Here is a 17,257-nt window from a genome sequence, read left to right as displayed (position 1 = left end):
CCCCCCCCAGCCGAGCCCCAAGGCACGGGTCGGTGGCCAGCAGGTGGAAGTCCTCACCTCTTTCCTGCCCTCAGACGATTTCAACCTTGCTCAAGCTGCGTGGTTGGCTGGCGATCCAGACAGTTTCTGTAACTGGACAGTGCAGGTGACTGGTGAGAGCAGAGCAGGCCGAGGCAGGGCCTGGCCACACCTAGGGGCTCCCTGCGGGCAGGCTGCCTGGTTAACAACTGCTCCCTTACTCAAGCCTGGTCCAGGGCTTTGACTCTGGAGGAAGAGCCATTTCCCTGACCATGAGAGTGCAGATCAGCCCCACCCAGCTCAGCCTAGAGCTGGGCCTGGCGCTGAAGCAAGAGCCAGGCCAGATCTGGAGACTGACATGCCCATGAGACTTTTAAAAAGGCTGGGGTGCTCAGAGAGGGTGAAGGTGAGATCCAGGGCACTGAGACGCAGAGGGAGGAGCTCAAAGGCAAGAACAAGGGAACAAGGGTAGTGTCACCAGGGAAGGAGTGGGGAAAAGCTACAGAGGACGATGCCCAGACAAGTACAGCAGCAAGATGCGAGCCCCGAGGCCCAGGACCAGTGGTGTCAGGGCTCTGGTCCAAATGCAGACCGAACTGAGGCAGAGTCCAGCCAGCACCGTGTTCCTGTCCCGCCTGGGCTACGCTGAAAGCCCAGGGCTCACCAGTGGGTGCTCAGAGGGGGCGAGCACTCACCAGCTGTATGTTCTCCTTGCTGGCGTGCTCCGGCTCTGGCGTGACATCCCGGCTCTTCCTCTCCAACATCACTGGGGTCCCCAGCACCTTCCGCTACAGTCAGGAAAGGAGAGGGTTGTTGGCAATGAAAGGGAGTGGTGGGGCATTGGCACAGCCCAGTCCCCATCCCCAGCCTGGGCTGTGCCTCTGGGGGAAGCTTAAAACCCCCCTGACACACAGAGCAGAAATGGGGGGTGGGCAAGCAGCACAGCCCAGAAGCCTGGGAAATACTGCAGCAGGTGGTTGCTGGAAAAAGGCACGAGAAGCAGGAGTCTTGGTAGAACAGACTCCATGCAAGTCTGCCGTGTGATGCAGCTGCTCAGAAAATGACTGTGGTTTTGGGCTAAATCAGTAGAAGCATTAGGTACAAGATGCGGGAGGTGACTGTGCCTCTCTGCTCAGCATCTGGGTACTGTGTGCAGTTCTGGGCTCCACATATGAAAAAAGATGTGTGAGAGGGTGAAGTGTGAAGTGAGAGGGTCCAGAGGCTGGTGACCACGATAATCAAGGGCTTGGAAGGCAAGTCCTACGAGGAGAGGCTGAAGGAGCTGGACATGTTCAGTTTGCAGAAAAGATATTTGAGAGAAGACGTGAGAGCCGTCTGCAAATCCCTGCAGGGCTGCCAGAGAGAAGAGGGAAAGCCCCTGTTCTTCCTTGCCATGGAAAGAGGAGGACGTGGGCCAATGGCTTGAAGTTGCAGCAAAGCAGGTTTAGCTTGGAGATTGTAAAACACTTCCTCACCATCAGAGCAGGGAGGCCATGGGGGAGACACCAGGGAAGGGGGACTCTCCATCACTGCAGGGTTTGAGGAAAGGCCGGGCAGCCACTGGTTGGGGATGATCTGGGCACGGCGATGCCTGTGTTCTACCACGGGGACTGCCCAGGCTTCCGGGCATTGCTGGTTGCTCCCACCCCCGCCCTTTTTTCTGCTCCATGTGTCTGCCCTGCTCTCGAGCTGGCCAGCCAGGCGGCTGGCTACCCAGCGAGGCACCTTGCCCTCTTTGAAGCCTTGCTGAGTTCCACAGCCGGGGACACAGGACACTGGAGTCTGTCAGCTCAGCCGTGCTGGCCTGGCCATCAGCCTTCGTGTGCGGTGCCTGCCTCGTCTCAGCCAGGCTGTCGCCCAGATGTCTCATGGGCTCACAACAGCAGGGCTAGAAGGGGTCTGGAGAGGGCTCTAGTGCAACCCCCTGCTCAAGGCAGGAGCCTCAGTCCTCTCCTCCCAAGTAAGCAGACCCATCCTGTCCAACTCTCCAGGCCTCCTCATGGGCTCCTGGCCCCCTCTGCCCCAGAACGGTTCCTGGGCAAAGTGCTCAGTGGCTGAGATGCTGGCACCTGTTTCCCAGTCTCTCCATAGAGAGTTTGCTTGCTCCTCTGCCTACCCCAGGCTCAGCTAGGATCTTCACTGGACAGGGCCCTCCCCGAGCTGCTCCAGGCAGGCCCAGAGGGGCTGCAAAGCTGCCTACTGCATCACAGGGCAGCAGGAAGGGCAGGCAGCTGTGCAGAGCTGGAGCGTGCTCCCCCTTCTCAGACAGCGATGACCGAGCACTCCCACCACATACCTTGATGAGGCCGCTGAAGGATCGGGACCGGGTGCGCCGCTGCACTGGGGGTGTGGGCACGTCGGCCCCAGGAGTGACAGCTCCAGGGAGCTTGTGGAACTAGGAGGAAACCAAGATCGTGTTAACAGAGTCCTGCTAGTGCCTGCTCAGCTCCAGCTTCCCCCCATCCCAGCTCCCAAGAGAGCCCTGCCATCCCCAATGCACTCGGTATCCAGAGGCCCCCAGCCCAGGACAATGCACAGAGCAGAGGAGCAGGGTGGGGGTACTGCCTAAGGCACCCCCCAGCACTACCTGCCGGATGAGCTTCTTCTTCTTGGCCGAGTCGGGCATGTTGTGGACGTGGCGGAAGAGCTCCCGGAGTGCCTCCTCCGTGCGCTGCTGTGTCTCCTGCTGTGGTGAGGGCTCCGGCCTGCCCCGCTTTGGAGACTTCAGGGGCTGCAGCTCCTTGGAGGCAGGAGCCGTGGGCAAGTCCAGGTCGTCCTGGCAAAAGGGAAAGGTCAGACTCCCGCTTGCTTATGTTGCCCAGAGCCACCCAATTTGTCACCAGCCCACACCTGCCGTTAGGGCCAAGGGCCCCATAGAAGCAGTTGAGCCAGTGGCCTCCCCATCCCCACAAGCAGGGCAGGGCTCCCGATGAGCTTGCAAAGCTCAGTGCAAAGCTCAGGGGCTGCAGAGGAAGGACACCCCTGCCTCTCGCCTCCCTCCCCTAGCCAGTACTCCTCCAGGCGGCTCAAATGTCTCAACAACACTTCTAGAGCGGGATGGGAACAGTTCCCTCCCATCAGTGGAGGCTTGATACCACCCCACTGCTGCAGCAGCCTGTGTGCTATGGCCCAGCGTGGTCAGGTCAGGAGCCATCATGAGTGGTTGAAGCTCCCATCTAGGGCAGTGCCTCTGCTGCCCGCGTTGCACTTGGACACTGCTGCCTTGCCTTGTACTTTGCTCTGCAGCTGCTCCAGCGCCTCCCACCCCCCACGGGTCCTTTCCCATGCTGTGGCAGGGCTGGCTGAGCCCCAGTGCTGGGTGGCAGATCTGCACCTGCACTCACAAACCCTCACTGGGGCAGGCTGGCCTACCCCCACCCTTTCCAGGGCAGCCTGTTGAACTCACCTTGGAGGCATGCGCTCTAGAGCTCAGGTACTGCAGCCTGGCGCACTCCCGGATGTACACCGGAGCCTGGGCAGGAGAGAAAGTGATAATGAGTTCAGGGGAAAGCTATCATTTCCCTTGCTTGGCTCCAGAGAAGAACCATGGCCCCACTGTGAACGTCTCCCCAGGCACTCCCAGGAGCCAGCAGCTCCCAGCAGTCCTTTCAACAGGGATTCTCTCTGCTCAGTGCAGCCGCAGGAGTCCCTAGGCAGCGTGCTCCCAGCTGATGCACAAGACACAAGGGAAGCAGTGCAAAACAAGCCCCCAGTGTGCTGCCTTCCTGCATGCAGGCGCCTGGGCAACTGCAGAGGCCTATCTGGGGGCAGGACACTCATGCAGGAGGTGTACCCTGGCCAGGGCACACAGGCCTGCCAAGCGCTGCCTGAGGGCACCAGGCCCAGGAGACCCCAAGTGCACTGCAGAGCTGCTCACTGATCTACTACACCCACCGTCCCCTCATGTCACAGCTGACTCCCCCCCTGGCTGATCCAGCACCTCCTGATGCTCGGCTGGGAACAACTCCACGGGAAGCTCGCCCTGGAGCGACCTTCCTTCCAGCCCCCCAGGCTCCCCAGCTGCGGGGCCCCGGACAGCATGCCCGACAAAGTGGGACCGGGGTGCATCCCAGAGCCTGCTGGCGCCGATCCCCAGCTGGCCAGCAGAGGGTGATGTTAGGCCACACGGTGCTTGCCCAGGGCCAAGGCAGAAAGGCCAAGTCTTGGCGGGGCACTGCTGTGTCCTGGGCTTGGGCTGGGCCGGTGTCTGAGCCAGCGACCCCTCTCCAGTCACTGCAGGGAAGCAGCAAAAGAAGGCTCCCGCTGGAGGGTGCACAGACTGCACTGTGGGCAGCGAGGGGCAGCAGGGAGAGCAGGGACCTGGGGCCCGCACCTTGAAGAGTTTCTGCGAGTGTTTGATCATGAAGGCGACGCCATTGTTGAGCTTGGTGATGTTCTCCTGCAAGTCGTTGGCTGTCACCTGGGAGGGAAGACCCGGGGCAGGACAGTTAGGGCAAGGGGAGGAGGAAGGGGCTCTACGTCTTGGCTCCCAGGCAGGAGCTCTCACTGCTCCAGCCACTGCTGTTACAAGGTGCAGGCACTGTGAGTGGTGCTCAGCGCTGTGGAGGTGTACAGGCTGACACAGGACATAGTCCTTCACCTGCCAGGGCACCTCAGTTGAACAGAGCCCTGCAGTGAGGCTGCCTTGTGAGCACGGTGCTTCTTAAGACCACTGAGATGTGCAGAGAGAGGAAGCAAATAATCACATCTGCTGCATAGAGCCTCAGCCCCAACCCCACCTCCCACTGCCCCAGCAGTGCCTACTGCCCTGTCCCAAGCAGCAGACATGACCTGCTTCTCCAACCCTGTGCCCACAACCAGCTCTGGTGACCCACTGCAGTGCCTTCTCCCATGGCAGCCTGGAGTTGCCCAGTGCTGCGTGGCTCGCCAAGCGCTGCTTACATTGCGGGGCCACAGGATGTGGGGCGCGAACATGAGGGCCAGGTTGTGGGCAGACATCTTGTTCTTGTCCTGCTTCTTGGCTGTCTGGTACAGCAGGTCCAGCAGCAGCTTGAGCAGGCTGCGGTTGGGCGCAGGCAGGAGGAGGAAGAGCAGCTGCAGCGCCTCAATCTGCCGCTCCTTGTCGGGGGCACCCGTCTTGTTGCCCTTCTCGTCGAACAGCATCAGGTCTGCAAAGGGGGTGGGGGCCAGCTTTCATAGCCCGCATCGAGCAACTGCTCACTCCAGCCCACCCAGCGTGTGCGGCCTCCAGACACTCCCACTTGCTTTCTGGTTCCCTTGCTCTGCATAAGAGATCTCACCTCTCTGACTCCAGCCCTCCTGCTCTTGGGGCCAAGCATGTGGGGAAACAGGCCAGGGATGGTCTACGTGCAGTGATGCCTGTGCTCTGCCGTGGGGGTGTCCCAGGTCTCTGGGCTGTGCTGGTTGCCTCCACACCCCTTTCTGCTCCATGTGTCAGGAGGGTTTCAAACTTCCCTGAGAGGCGCTGGGTGCTGCTGCAGCCCAGGCTGGGGCTTGGGCTGGGCTGTGCCAATGCTCCTGCTGGCACCAAGCCCTCAGGGTCCTGGCTGGAGGGTCTTTCCCCTGTGCTCAGGCTCAGCCCCACACAGCACTGGGGCAGGAAGGGATTTCCCCCCTGCTCAGACTGGTGGGGACTGCGGGGTTTTGCCTTCCTCTGCAGTGGGGGCACAGCCTGGGCCTGGGATCTCTGGAGCGTCCATGAACCCCAGGAAGCAGCGGGACGTTGATAGCTGTGGCCCCCCTGCGTTTCCAGGGGCAGGGGTGGGGGTGATGCCTGGGGCTGCGTCAGGGGTGACAGTAGTTTTACAGGGTTAGATTACGTTTGGACAGGGCTGATCGTGCCTCAAGCAGGGCTTGGAACAGAGGTGACCCCTGCGGGTCCCTCCCAGCCCCACGGCTCTAGGATTTCTATGAAAGTGCCCTTTTCCCCTGCCCTTGAGTGCCTCTGAATTCCTCCCCCTCCCTCCAGAGAAAACCACCTTGAGACAAATGTAGCTGCGTGGGGTCCTTCGGCATTAGCTGCCCCCAGCTGGCCTGGTCCCCCTGCTTTGCACATCGTTGCCCACTCACCTGCAATCTTGAGGTGGGCATGGAAGTGCTTGCGCGTGAGCAGAGGCTCCGGCAGCTCACCCAGGAACACCTTCAGCAGCGTGGCCACATCATTGGAGTGGAACTCCCCCGAGTCCAGGTCCACGTCCATCCCACTGTTCAGGGCGTCCTTCAGGAGCTGCTGGCGGACACTGTTTCCTGGCACCCGGAACAAGCCCTCCACGCGTAGGTCTGCCCAGCGGGAGCAAACAAGAGTGCCTGTCAGCCTCGTACCGCAGCCCGCGCCCAACCCCATGTCCCGTGAACTGCCTGCAGAGCCCAGGCTGCAGCAGGTGCCTCATGTCCCTCCCATCTCAGAGCCCCCAGGGTGCCAGGGCCCCAGCACCAGCAGGCACTCCTGGCTGAGGACAAGCTGCTCTCTACTGCACACACCTGTTGGAAGCAGCCAGGCATGACATTGGAGCCACTTACTCTTGTGCAGGTACTCAATCAGCTGAGAGACTTGGGCGATGCCTTCTTCCGTCAGCGGAGACCCGAACACCACTCCTTTGTCTGAAACAAGTGTGGGGAGTGAGCCAGATGGCCCAGAACCAGAACTCTGGCCTGAAAACCGCCCACCCAGCTCTGAGAAACATTTCCCTGACAAGACCAGGCTCTCCAGTGCAGGGGTGGGAGGAAGCTGTTCTGGTTTTGAAAAGCTGGTGCCTAAAGATCATAAATGCCCCCCTTACACAGGACATGACACATGCCCCCCAACAGCTCCTTGTGAAGGTAGCACTTGGAGCCTTGAAGCAGGCCTGCTCTTAACCCAACGCCCATGCAAATGGATCCTCAACAATTTTTTGAAGCACACATAGGATCATAGAAAATGAGGGCTGGAAGAGACCTCAGGAGGTTGCATCTAGTCCAACCCCCTGCTCCAAGCAGGACCAGCCCCAACTACATCATCCCAGCCAAGGCTTTGTCAGGTAAGGCCCTAAAAACTTCCAATGATGGAGATGCCACCACCTCTCTGGGAAGCCTGTTCCAGTATTTTATTACCCTTCTAGTGAGAAAATTCTTCTTAATATCTAACCAAAGTTCCCTTGCTGCAGCTTGAGCCCATTGCTCCTTGTTTTGCCATCTACCACCACTGAGAACAGCCCAGCTCCGTCCTCTTTGCAGCCCCCCTGCAGGGAGGTGAAGGCTGCTATTCAATCCCCTCTCAGGCTTCTCTTCTCCAGACTAAATCAGCCCAGGTCCCCCAGCCTCTCCTCACCAGTCCTGTCCCCCAGCCCACAACCATTTCCATTGCCCTCCGCTGGACTCTCTCCAATGTGTCCACATCCTTTCTGTAGTGGAGGGCCCACAGCTGGACACAGGACTCCAGATGTGGCCTCCCCAGTGCTGAATAGAGGGGAAGGATCACGTCCCTCCATCTGCTGGTAACGCTCCTACCCATGCAGCCCAGGATGCTGGTAGCCTTCTTGGCACCAAGGGCACACTGCTGGCTCCTATTTAGCTTCTTGTCCCGTCCCCCCAGGTCCTTTTCTGCCCATCCAGTCACCCCCAGCCTGCATGGGACTGTTCCTTCTTAAGTGCAGGACTTTGCACTAGTCCTTGTTGAACCCCATGAGATTTCTTTTGGTGCAATCCTCCAATTTGTCTCAGTCACTCTGAATCCTAGCCCTGCCCTCCAGTGTATCTACTACTTCTCCCAGCTTGGTGTCATCAGCAAACTTGGTGAGAGTGCACTCCATCCCATCTTCCAGGTCCTTGATGAAGACACAGAACAAAACCAACCCCAGGAGGAACCCGCAGGGCATCCACTGGATACTGGTTGCCAACTAGACATTGAGCCACAGATCACAACTCTCTGAGCCCGATGCTGTAGCCAGTTTTCTATCCCCCACACAGTCCATTCATCCAACCTGTACTCCCTTAGCTTGCCTGTGAGACTGTTGTGGGAGACACATGTGAGAACAGCCACGTTGGAGCCAATGCTCCAGCCCTGCAAAGCCAGGCCTGCCAGGAGCAGCTAAGGGAGGAAAGTCACCCCCAGCACTCCCTCTACCTGTTCCAAGCTCTCTCAGGTGGATGCACTGCATGGAAGCAGGGACTCGGGAAGCTCTGGCTGTGGCTTGTTAATGCTGCCAGCTGTGTAGACGAACCACACAAACATGCTGGACCCAGCCCTGAGCTCAGTTGCAGCCCTATGGTCTGACGCTGCCATGCAGTTAGACCATAGACACAGTTAAGGGAACAGTTCAGTCCAGTCCACACTGCAAAATTCAATGCTGTCTTTTGGCTTGAGGGAGACTTGTGCCCAGTGGGGCTGATCTCACGCAGACCACGGCGGTGGTGGGAAGGGAGGTGCCTGCTTGGTGCACAGTGATAGCTGGGTGCTGCCCAGGCAGAAGAAAGAACAAGAGAGATGTGGTCAGGAGAGGAGGGTGAGTGCTGCAGGTGAGGCCAGCTGCGGCCTGGCTGGGGAATGCCCATTGGCTCACATTTGCAGACGCTGCTCGAGGAGGCCAGACTAGTGGAATCAGCTCCTGCCTCCCCCTGACCTGCGTGTGCAGAAGTGTGGTGCCAGATGGCCGGACAAGACGCAGGAAGAGTGGGAAGCATGGAGGCAAGCTGTCTTATGGTGGGGGGCACCTCACCCACAACCACGGGTGGACTGTCCTCTCGGCAGGTGGAAGATGCTGGTGGAAGATTCCCAGCCACTGGCCAGCAATTCAGGCCCACAAATCCTGAAGCAACACGGCATGAAAACAAGCTGAAAGGGGCAGGCCGGACGGACAGGAGAACGGACCAGACAAGGAGCTCGTTCAAGTGACACTGGCTTGCTAAGCCAGTGCAGAAACCTTCCTGCCTGCAGAGGCTCCAGGGTGGGAGTGTCGCTGTCAAGAAGAGGAGCACAAACATGAGCACTGCCACCCGGACTGCCCGGGCCTGCGGTCAGTTCCACTGGGCCCAGGCCAGGCAGCCACAGGAGACCAGCTGCCCTCACCACCCTCCTGAAGGAAAGCCAACCTCTTAGGCTGACAAGGCCACGGGGCTGGTGTTGGAACAAACCTTCTGGCAAGCAGGCCAATGGAAGGGCTGTCGGACATTGTGTCATTCACTGTGCTGTCCCCTGAGACCTTCGGGATACGCCGTCAGCCCCCAGGAATTCCCACTTCCTGCTGCTCAAGATATGCAAGGCCTCTCTTGGATCAGGTACAAGCAAAAGCCTCCCGGTTCTGTAGGAAGGAACGGTGTCCGAAGGGAGGGATGGTTTGCAACAGCAAGCTGTCCTCGAGGGAAGCCAAGCAAGAGGCTTGGATACTGAGCCAACAAGTTTGGAGCCTTTGGCAGCCAGGAGAGGGCTGAGCAGACACCTGGGGGTATGCTCAGGACAGAGGATTACACAGCTTGGAGGGCTGGACCTCTTCTCCAGACAAGAAGTTAAAATCCAGATGAACACTCAATTCTCAGAAGACTTTGAAAGCACCTGGAAACAGGCACCGAGCTGCAGCAGTCTTGAAAATACTCTGTTACGGGTGAACCCAGAGGCAGAAGCATCCTGCACAATGGTAAGACCTTCTCATGACAGCATGCGTCTGCTTCCAGGTGAGGCAGAGCTGGGAAGTGCTGACTCCAGCTTGTAGAGTTTTGAAGAATCATTATTTGCCCTCCCAGGTCCACCGCTGCAGACCACAGAGAAAGCTTTGCACTGGGACCGACGTCACTGTCCCTGTGACCAGATGCTGAACCATCTTTAATGCTCAGGCTCACCTCCATCAAAGATCAGGTAGAGGGGAAAAGTTAATTAGTGGTAACGAGAGGTGTGAAAAGAAGTGGTCTCCAGAGATGGCAGGGCTCAGGCAGGGGCCAGGGGGCTGCCGTGTGGTTTGAGTCAGAAGAGACCTCCCCCCAGCCCAGGCATGCAGCCAGCAGGCTCCAAAGCACCTGCCAGCATCACAGTACTATGGACACGCAGCCACGGAAGGATTCAGAGGCCACGTTGAGAAGCATGCAGTCCCAGGGGTGTTTTTTGAGGAGCCTGCACTGCTAGCTGGAGACACTCATTTTGAAAGCTATTAAAATGGAGTTCCAGAACAGTACAATCAATACGCTTCAAAAAATCCAAAATCAACAGAGATGAGGAAACCTCATGAGCCTCCTGGAAAGGCCGTTTGGAGAACGTGGAGATTTCTGCATTGTCTTTATGAAAAATTCTGCCTGATTTGGTTACCCCACTAGCTCTATTATCTACCAGGTTGGAAGGGCACGTTGTATGTCTCGAGGCACAGGGATAGAAGAGTTGTACAGACAGCTGGGGACAGATGGGGCCAGCCTTTGGCATGTAGCACAAGGACCTGGCCTACATGTAGACCTCTGTGCAAGCTGCGCTGAGATAAGCTGAACCAGGAGGGTAGAGGAGCTGCCTGGCTTGCATGGGTGGTGCTTTAGGGCCTAGTACTAGGGGTACACCCTGGGTGAGCCCACGTTAAAACTGAAGGCAAAGCAGTCCCTGTAAAGCCAAGACAGAGGGGTAACTAACTCCCTGCCTTCCAAGACCAGGAGAGATTAAAGAGAAGCAAGCAGCCACAGCTGGCAACACTTGAGGGAAACAGGCCACAGCTCTGCCTTGCCAGCAGACAGCTGGGCTAAAGGGAAAGCTCTGGCCAAAGGCAGGTAAGTACCGGGGGCCGCACAGACAGTTAAATTGTTCCTGCCCTTGATGGGTAAAGGGAGATTTGAACAGACTCGTTTGTGGAGAGTCCTTCACGGCATAGTGCCAGGGCTGGGCTGTGGGCGCCAGCTCACGGGGAAAGGAGGTAGAGTGCTGGGAGGCCAAGGTGTCCGAGGCAGAGCCCGGAGTCCTGAAACAGAGGAGGCTGCTGCAGAGCGACTCTGCTTCCCCGCTTTCAATCCAGTGAATCTTAAAGGGAGCTGGGAGAGCAGAAGCAGCTCAGGCTCTGCTCTCGCTGGGCCAGGACGCGAAGGCAGGAGGAACTGAATGGAACAGCCCCAGAGGTTGGACTGTGCTCCCTTTGCAGGCAGGTTTGCCACCAACCCCCTGTAACCAGGGGTGGCCCAAAGAGAGCGCAGGCTGGGGCAGCTTACCTGCACCCGGGATCCCAACCGGCACGGATGTGACTCTCGAGAGTTGAGCCGAGGTCTGTGCAGAGGGCAGAGGGTGGTGCCAAGTGTTGGCTATGGAGATGAGAAGGCCGGAGCCTGAGCATTACTTCTTTCCAACACCGACGGTCCTTCTGTGTCTATTCTTGCCGCCTTTAGCATTGCCCTGTGCTTAATAGGGATGGGCTCTAAACTAAGGAGAACTCTGCAAGTTGCAGACGGAAACTCAGGGCCACGAGAGGCAGAAGGAAGACCGGACACCTGAATTTTCTATGATTCTATGAATTACTGACACAAGACTTCAGTGTCTGACGGGGTGGGCCTGCCCAGGTCCGATATACCCATCCCAAAGCAGACGGAGCTGGGTCGCGCAGTCTGAGCTCACCAGAGCAGCGTCTGCTTACACCGAACCCACTGGGACCCAAGACTGACTACAGCTGGGGGAGCTACTGCAACCTAAGAATAAGAGTGACCTCTGGGAAACAAGGAGAGCAAATGCAAAGGTCTCCCTATGGCAACTCTGGGTGCCAAACGCACATCAAAGGAAGCAGGTTACCTTGCATTCAGCCACTTCTAATGAGCTGCCCTCCTGGTTTTGCCTTGTCCCTCTGGCTAACGGCCCAGCTGCTGGTAACAGCCCCAGCATTAGGCACTGAGCAAACCTCTGGCCAGCTCTCCAAGGGCTCACACCATGTACAAGGGCACAACTGGTGGGTGCAGCAAAGACCATGGGCAAATCGCCTGCCTCTCAAGGACAAGCTCAGAGTGGGAGCTTGGCGCATGGTACAGCTAACTTCCAAGGCCCACATCAACTGGCAGAGCTGGGTTGCTGGCTCTGGACACTGCTCACCTTTCCGCTTCAGAGACATGAGGGACCGAAAGAATCCTGAGGCCGTGCCGGTCCCGCCGGGCAGCTTGGGCTCCTCCTCCCCCATCAGCTGGGCCAGCTCCGTCCCAGGCAGGTCGATGAGCCGGGTGATGTTGCTGACCACGAGCTCTGTGAAGACTTCGGGTTTCTCATGCCGCAGCTTCTCCACAAAGAAGTCGGGGTTGAAGATGATGGGCTGGCCGCGCAGGGAGGGGTCGTTGCAGATGACGAAGTTGCAGATGGTCTCACTGAGAACAGAAAAGAGAGAGAGTCAAACTCTTCCTCCTGACTCACTCAGGCAGCTGCAGCCTCCCTGCAGCCTGGATCGGATTCAGAAGATAGCTGCTGGCATGAGAGCTGCCAGTGCTCTCCCATCCCCACTATCCCAGCAGTGCCGGGGACCCGCAGCACCCTTAGCTTGAGTGGATGTGAGGAAATATTTATTCACTGTTAGAACTGTGAGGAAGTGGAACAGATGCCAGGGAAGTGGGGACTCTCCAGCCCTGGAGGTGTTCGAGCAGAGGCTGGACAGCCACTAGTGAGGGATGACCTAGGGGCAGCAATGCCCGTGCTCTGCTATAGGGATGTCACAGCTGGCTGTCCCCTCTCCTTTCCGCTCCATGTAACAGGGGGGTTTTAATCCTCCCCGAGGCACTGGGTGCTGCTGCAGCCCACGCTGGGGACAGGACTGGGCTGTGTCAATGGTCCTGCTGGCACCAACACTGTAGGGTCCTGGCTGGAGGGTCTTCCCCCGCACTCAGGGTCAGCCCCATGCTGCGCTGCGGGCAGGGAGGGATTTCCCCCTGCTTAGCCTGGTCTGAACTGGGGGTATTTTGCCTTCCTCTGCAGCAGGGGCATGGCCTGGCCCTGGGCTCTCTGCAGTGCCCACGACCCCCCTGGCAGCAGTAAGACATTGGCAGCTGTGGCCCCCCTGTATCCCAGGGGCCGGTGTGGGTGCGATACCTGGGGCTGTGTCAGGGGTGACTGTGTTGTGTGGCTCTACGTTGCACATGGGGTTTGTCTGGGCTGGTTTGGACAGGGCTGATCCTGGGACTGGATGTGACCCCGCAGCTCCCTGCCAGCCGTTTCCCTATGATTTTAAGGCTCATCATGACTCAATCTGGTGGACAAGGCAGTCGCATACAACAAAGAACAGAAACATGGGACTGGGCAGGAGCTGGGTCACTGCATCCAGGCCTCAGCCTCGCAGGTGCCCACACCCAAGCATCCCTTTCATAACCGGCTTACGCGCCATTAGTTTTCTCGTCCCCATCCTCCTGGTGGGAGGCTGCTGCAGAATCTCACTGCTCCCCTGATTAAGTAATTTTCTGCCTAAATTGGTTCACAGCCAGTTTGCACTCATTTGTTCTTGTGCACGCTCCAAACTCGTAGCTAGAAGCTTCCTTTACTGTGGGGTCAGCACTCTCCTGGGTTTTGCTTCACATTATAATTAGCAGCGACTGAGACAAGATACAGAAAACGCCTCAAGCAAGCTGTTGCGTGGCTCCTTGCTGAGCCTTGATACCAAGATTTCAGGCCACTAAACACTCCGAGAGGGAGAGATCTCAGAGAAGGAGAAAAATGGCCAACCAAACTTCCACCCTCACAAGCCGACCATTGCTGGACAAGAGAGCAGACCAGGGCCGATCTGCGGGAAGGCACAGCAGTGTTCGCAGACTGTAAAACAAGAGCAGAGCTTGGTGGTCATCTGCACAGCGCTGGCCATGGGGCTCCCCTGGATGAGCCCCTACAGGAACTCAGGCTGGGTGGCCCACAAGAGCTCAACTGGCAGCCCGTGGGCTCCTGCCACCCTTATAGCTGTGGCTCCCTGCACCTTCCCCCGGGGGTCTGGGCATTGCTCCCCCAACCATCACTGCCTCCTGCTGCTGCCACCAGTGCCATGTTCCTCCTTCTTGCCTCCAGGCCACTGGGGTTTGTGGGATCCCCACTCTCTTCTCCAGCGTCTGCTTCATACCTCCCACTGGCAAAAGGGCAGTGGCAGGAACTGTGGGGTTGTGCCTTATTTTGCAGTTAATTGTCCCTTTAGCTTCCAGCGCTGGCGGAGAATCCAAGGAGTCCTCTCTGCTAACATCCGTGCCCCACGCAGGCACTGCTGGGCTGCAGGCAAATCGCCTCCAGCTTCTCTCAGATGACTGCGTAGACTGAGCTCCTCGCCCCTGTCATTAGGACGCAGCGGGGAGATGAACCCTGGGTCACTGAAGCCATGCCCTGCTATTGTAGGCGCCCATGCCGTAAGCCCACCCATGGCCTGCTTATGCTCTGTTTTAAAATTAAATGAGGAGGAGTGGGAACAAGCAACCTGCTGGAAGGGCTTTCCACAGCATCCTTCCTTGGATGACTAGGAAGCTTCTTCTAATGTCCGGTCGAAGGGTCACAGCCAGCTCATGCCCACGTGGCTCCTGTGCCAACACTGTCCTTTACCTTACAGAGGACCTGCCCTCCCTGACGTATTCCCAGACAGCAATCACGTCCCCTCTCAGACGCACTGCGTTGCGCTCACAGAGCCCGGTGCATCGTCTGTGCCAGTCAGACGGGCTCGCCACTCCCCACTCACCCTAGCAGCCTTTCTCCACACCCATTCCTGTTTAAACTCATCTTTCTTCAATACTGGTGACCAGCACCGTCTGCAGTACGTCAGCAGAGCTGAACTGCCACCATCTTTGTTTCCGATATAGATTTGCCGTTGTACCTCTCACCCAACACACCCTTGGATCACATTCTCTCGTGCGTGTACGTCACACCGGTGGCTTACAAATCATCCTGCGATCAGCTAGTACGTCCAACTCGTTTCCAACAGACAAAGCCCAGTTTACTGCAGAATTTATTATTAGGGCTCTATGTTTCCAGTCCTGCAGTCCAGTTCTTCCTGCACGATATTCTGATCCTCCTCCATATCAGCAATGCCTCACCACCTCTGTCATCCCCAAAGTTCATTGGCACACCCCTGCTTTTGCTGCCAAGGTTATTAATGAACATATTAAGACCAGTCCCAAGGCCGATCCTCAAGGAACTCCATTGGCAACCCCACTGTCAACAAGTCTCCTCTCAGTACATCCCTTTGCTGTCACCCGCATCAGTTCCTAGCCCACCTTACAGTCCTTGTATCAATCCCCATTTCTCCAGTGTAAATTATGGTATCATCTCAAACACTGTAGTGAAGGGCAGACAGATTAGTTCTCCTGCCTTTCTTGGCTAGAAAAGTAAGTTCTTATCCAAGAAATATATCCATTTAAATTAGGCGCAGCCTACCTTTGGTAAACTCATTTTTTTTTTTTATACTCTCTTCCATTTTCTCTCATCTTTAATTTATTTCTTCCTCTCTCGTTTGCTCTTGAGCCTACGCATTACTGACCTCAGACTATAGGCCCGTTAAGTGCCTTGGCCCAGTCCCTGCAACTGGAACGCACCACAAGCTTTCACTGCAAGACATGCCATCACCCCTTCCGTCATCCTAGTAGCAGTTGCCAGACAGAGGTGATCTGATTTTTCTGTGCCTGCTCAACACCACATGGCAAGGACTGCACTAGCCCACTGGGCCACAAGCTCAGGTTCAGGCAATTAGCCCCCACACCTTGCAAGGCCATTGCAGAGCCCCCCTCCCGTCCAGCCTTCCAGCCCAACCTGCTTTCTTGGTTGTTGGATATGCGGCTGTCCACTGAATCGTGTTCAAACACAGCAAGGCAGAGAATACGAATCCTATTACTTCCTTGTCTTTTCTCTTGCACGGGGAGAACAATCCCTTGCGACAGAGGTCGTACCTCCAAAGCAGACTCGGCCAGTTAGGAACTCAAAACCAGGAGGGGTCTGATGTGTGAAAACCACTGGCAGAGTCAGGGCCCAAGACGACATCAAGTCTTTCCTTGAGCTCTGCGGAGGCTCAGGCTGGAAGCCCAGCCAGCCAGCATTCAGGAGCATGGCAATCCAGCAGCAAGGGAGTCAGACAATGCGCTCTTTAGCTGCAACCCAGTAATTACAAAGAGCAGCATATAGAGAAGACAGAGCAAAAACAACAAAGCATCCACCGGTGAGCTATCCATCTAAATAGTTTTTCACCATTGTTATCGTGAGCCGCAGCGAAGGATTGCTGTGTGCCTTTGTCCTAAAAGCCAGGAGGACCTAGGTATTGCTTCTCAGCCAAGACAACCTGTGCCTTTGAAATCCAAGTGGAAGGCACCTGTTGGGATCGCAGGAAGCCTGCACCTGCAGCCAGCGTTCACTACCTGGGTCTAGTGAGAATCCCAGCGGAAACCTCCTGCTGTCCTGGACTGCCGACACAGCAGAGGTTATTTGGAGAGGGCGGTGGAGGATAACAGCCTGCAAGAGGCCAGGTCCCCTCAGCCTCTGGCAGGAGGCAAAAGTCTCATAAGCTGCATGCCTCCGGGAGGCCGAGACCACGTGCGGGACGTTCCTGGCTAGGAGGCACCTGCCCGGTTTCTCGGTGGGTTGTGCTGCCCAAGGGCTCCAGGCCAAGATGGTCAGTCCCAGCTGCCAATCCGTCCGGCCGTGGTCACATGCTGTTGCATGGGGCTAGTAACGCATGTGCAAGTGCCAGCATGGCCCAACAACAGGAAGCCAGAGGTCTTTGCCCGAAACCCATAACCCACTTTGAGCCAAAGAAAGTCCCCAAGAAGAGTTAATGACTCCACAGGCCCCATGACCCTGCCTGCAGTGAGCCCAGTGCTGGTGTTCACCCGCTAGCAGGAGACATGCTAATACTTTTCAGCAGTTACACGAAGTAGCACAAGGTATTCGTGCCCTCCATCCATGATTATGGCTGGATTCAGGGGGAGGAGAAATGAAATTACTCTGTAGCCTAGACCCGCCTGGCCCGATCGCTGTGTGCGCGCCAGGGGCTCCCGGCACAGCCAGCCCAATGGCACCGACTGCAAAAACAGAGAAAATCAGATGTCTTACATGAGCGCGGAGAGCTTCTGGAGCGGCATCAGGACGCAGGCACGCAGGGAAAAGAACTCGGTCCTTGTTCCCAGCGACAACACAGCCCGCTGGCCCCAGCGCAGCCTATGCAAATTCCACACATGCTGCGAGACACAAGGGCGCATTATTGGGCCTGAAAGGCCCCCTTGGCACGCCCTGGGCATCGGCCTTCTTGCAGAGACAAAACAGGGCAGAAAAGCTGGACAGATGGATGCGTGTCCCTTGCCAGAGGCCACTGATGCTGCAGCCAGGGCTTTGAGCCGGGCAGCCCGG

The 17,257-nt window shown here is 57.3% G+C and overlaps 1 protein-coding gene across 1 annotated transcript in view; it reads right to left on the bottom strand.

The window, feature by feature from the left end:
* Positions 1 to 16,999, bottom strand: part of ARHGAP19 (Rho GTPase activating protein 19) — an 18,073-nt gene extending 1,074 nt beyond the window's left edge. The window contains exons 1-12 of the mRNA XM_014524756.2: positions 16,964 to 16,999; positions 12,011 to 12,276; positions 11,146 to 11,235; positions 6,520 to 6,600; positions 6,070 to 6,279; positions 4,921 to 5,147; positions 4,352 to 4,438; positions 3,425 to 3,490; positions 2,606 to 2,794; positions 2,315 to 2,413; positions 714 to 806; positions 58 to 132 (exon numbers count right to left, since the gene is read on the bottom strand). Of these exons, the coding sequence (XP_014380242.1) occupies positions 91 to 132; positions 714 to 806; positions 2,315 to 2,413; positions 2,606 to 2,794; positions 3,425 to 3,490; positions 4,352 to 4,438; positions 4,921 to 5,147; positions 6,070 to 6,279; positions 6,520 to 6,600; positions 11,146 to 11,235; positions 12,011 to 12,276; positions 16,964 to 16,992 (1,479 nt within the window). The 5' untranslated portion in view covers positions 16,993 to 16,999 and the 3' untranslated portion in view covers positions 58 to 90. The remainder of the gene's footprint in view (positions 1 to 57; positions 133 to 713; positions 807 to 2,314; positions 2,414 to 2,605; positions 2,795 to 3,424; positions 3,491 to 4,351; positions 4,439 to 4,920; positions 5,148 to 6,069; positions 6,280 to 6,519; positions 6,601 to 11,145; positions 11,236 to 12,010; positions 12,277 to 16,963) is intronic.
* Positions 17,000 to 17,257: the final 258 nt, after the last annotated feature.

Source organism: Alligator sinensis, unplaced genomic scaffold (genome assembly GCF_000455745.1).
Source record: "Alligator sinensis unplaced genomic scaffold, ASM45574v1 scaffold859_1, whole genome shotgun sequence".
In the NCBI taxonomy this organism is placed as follows: domain Eukaryota; kingdom Metazoa; phylum Chordata; order Crocodylia; family Alligatoridae; genus Alligator; species Alligator sinensis.
This window is presented reverse-complemented; position numbering and strand designations above follow the sequence as displayed.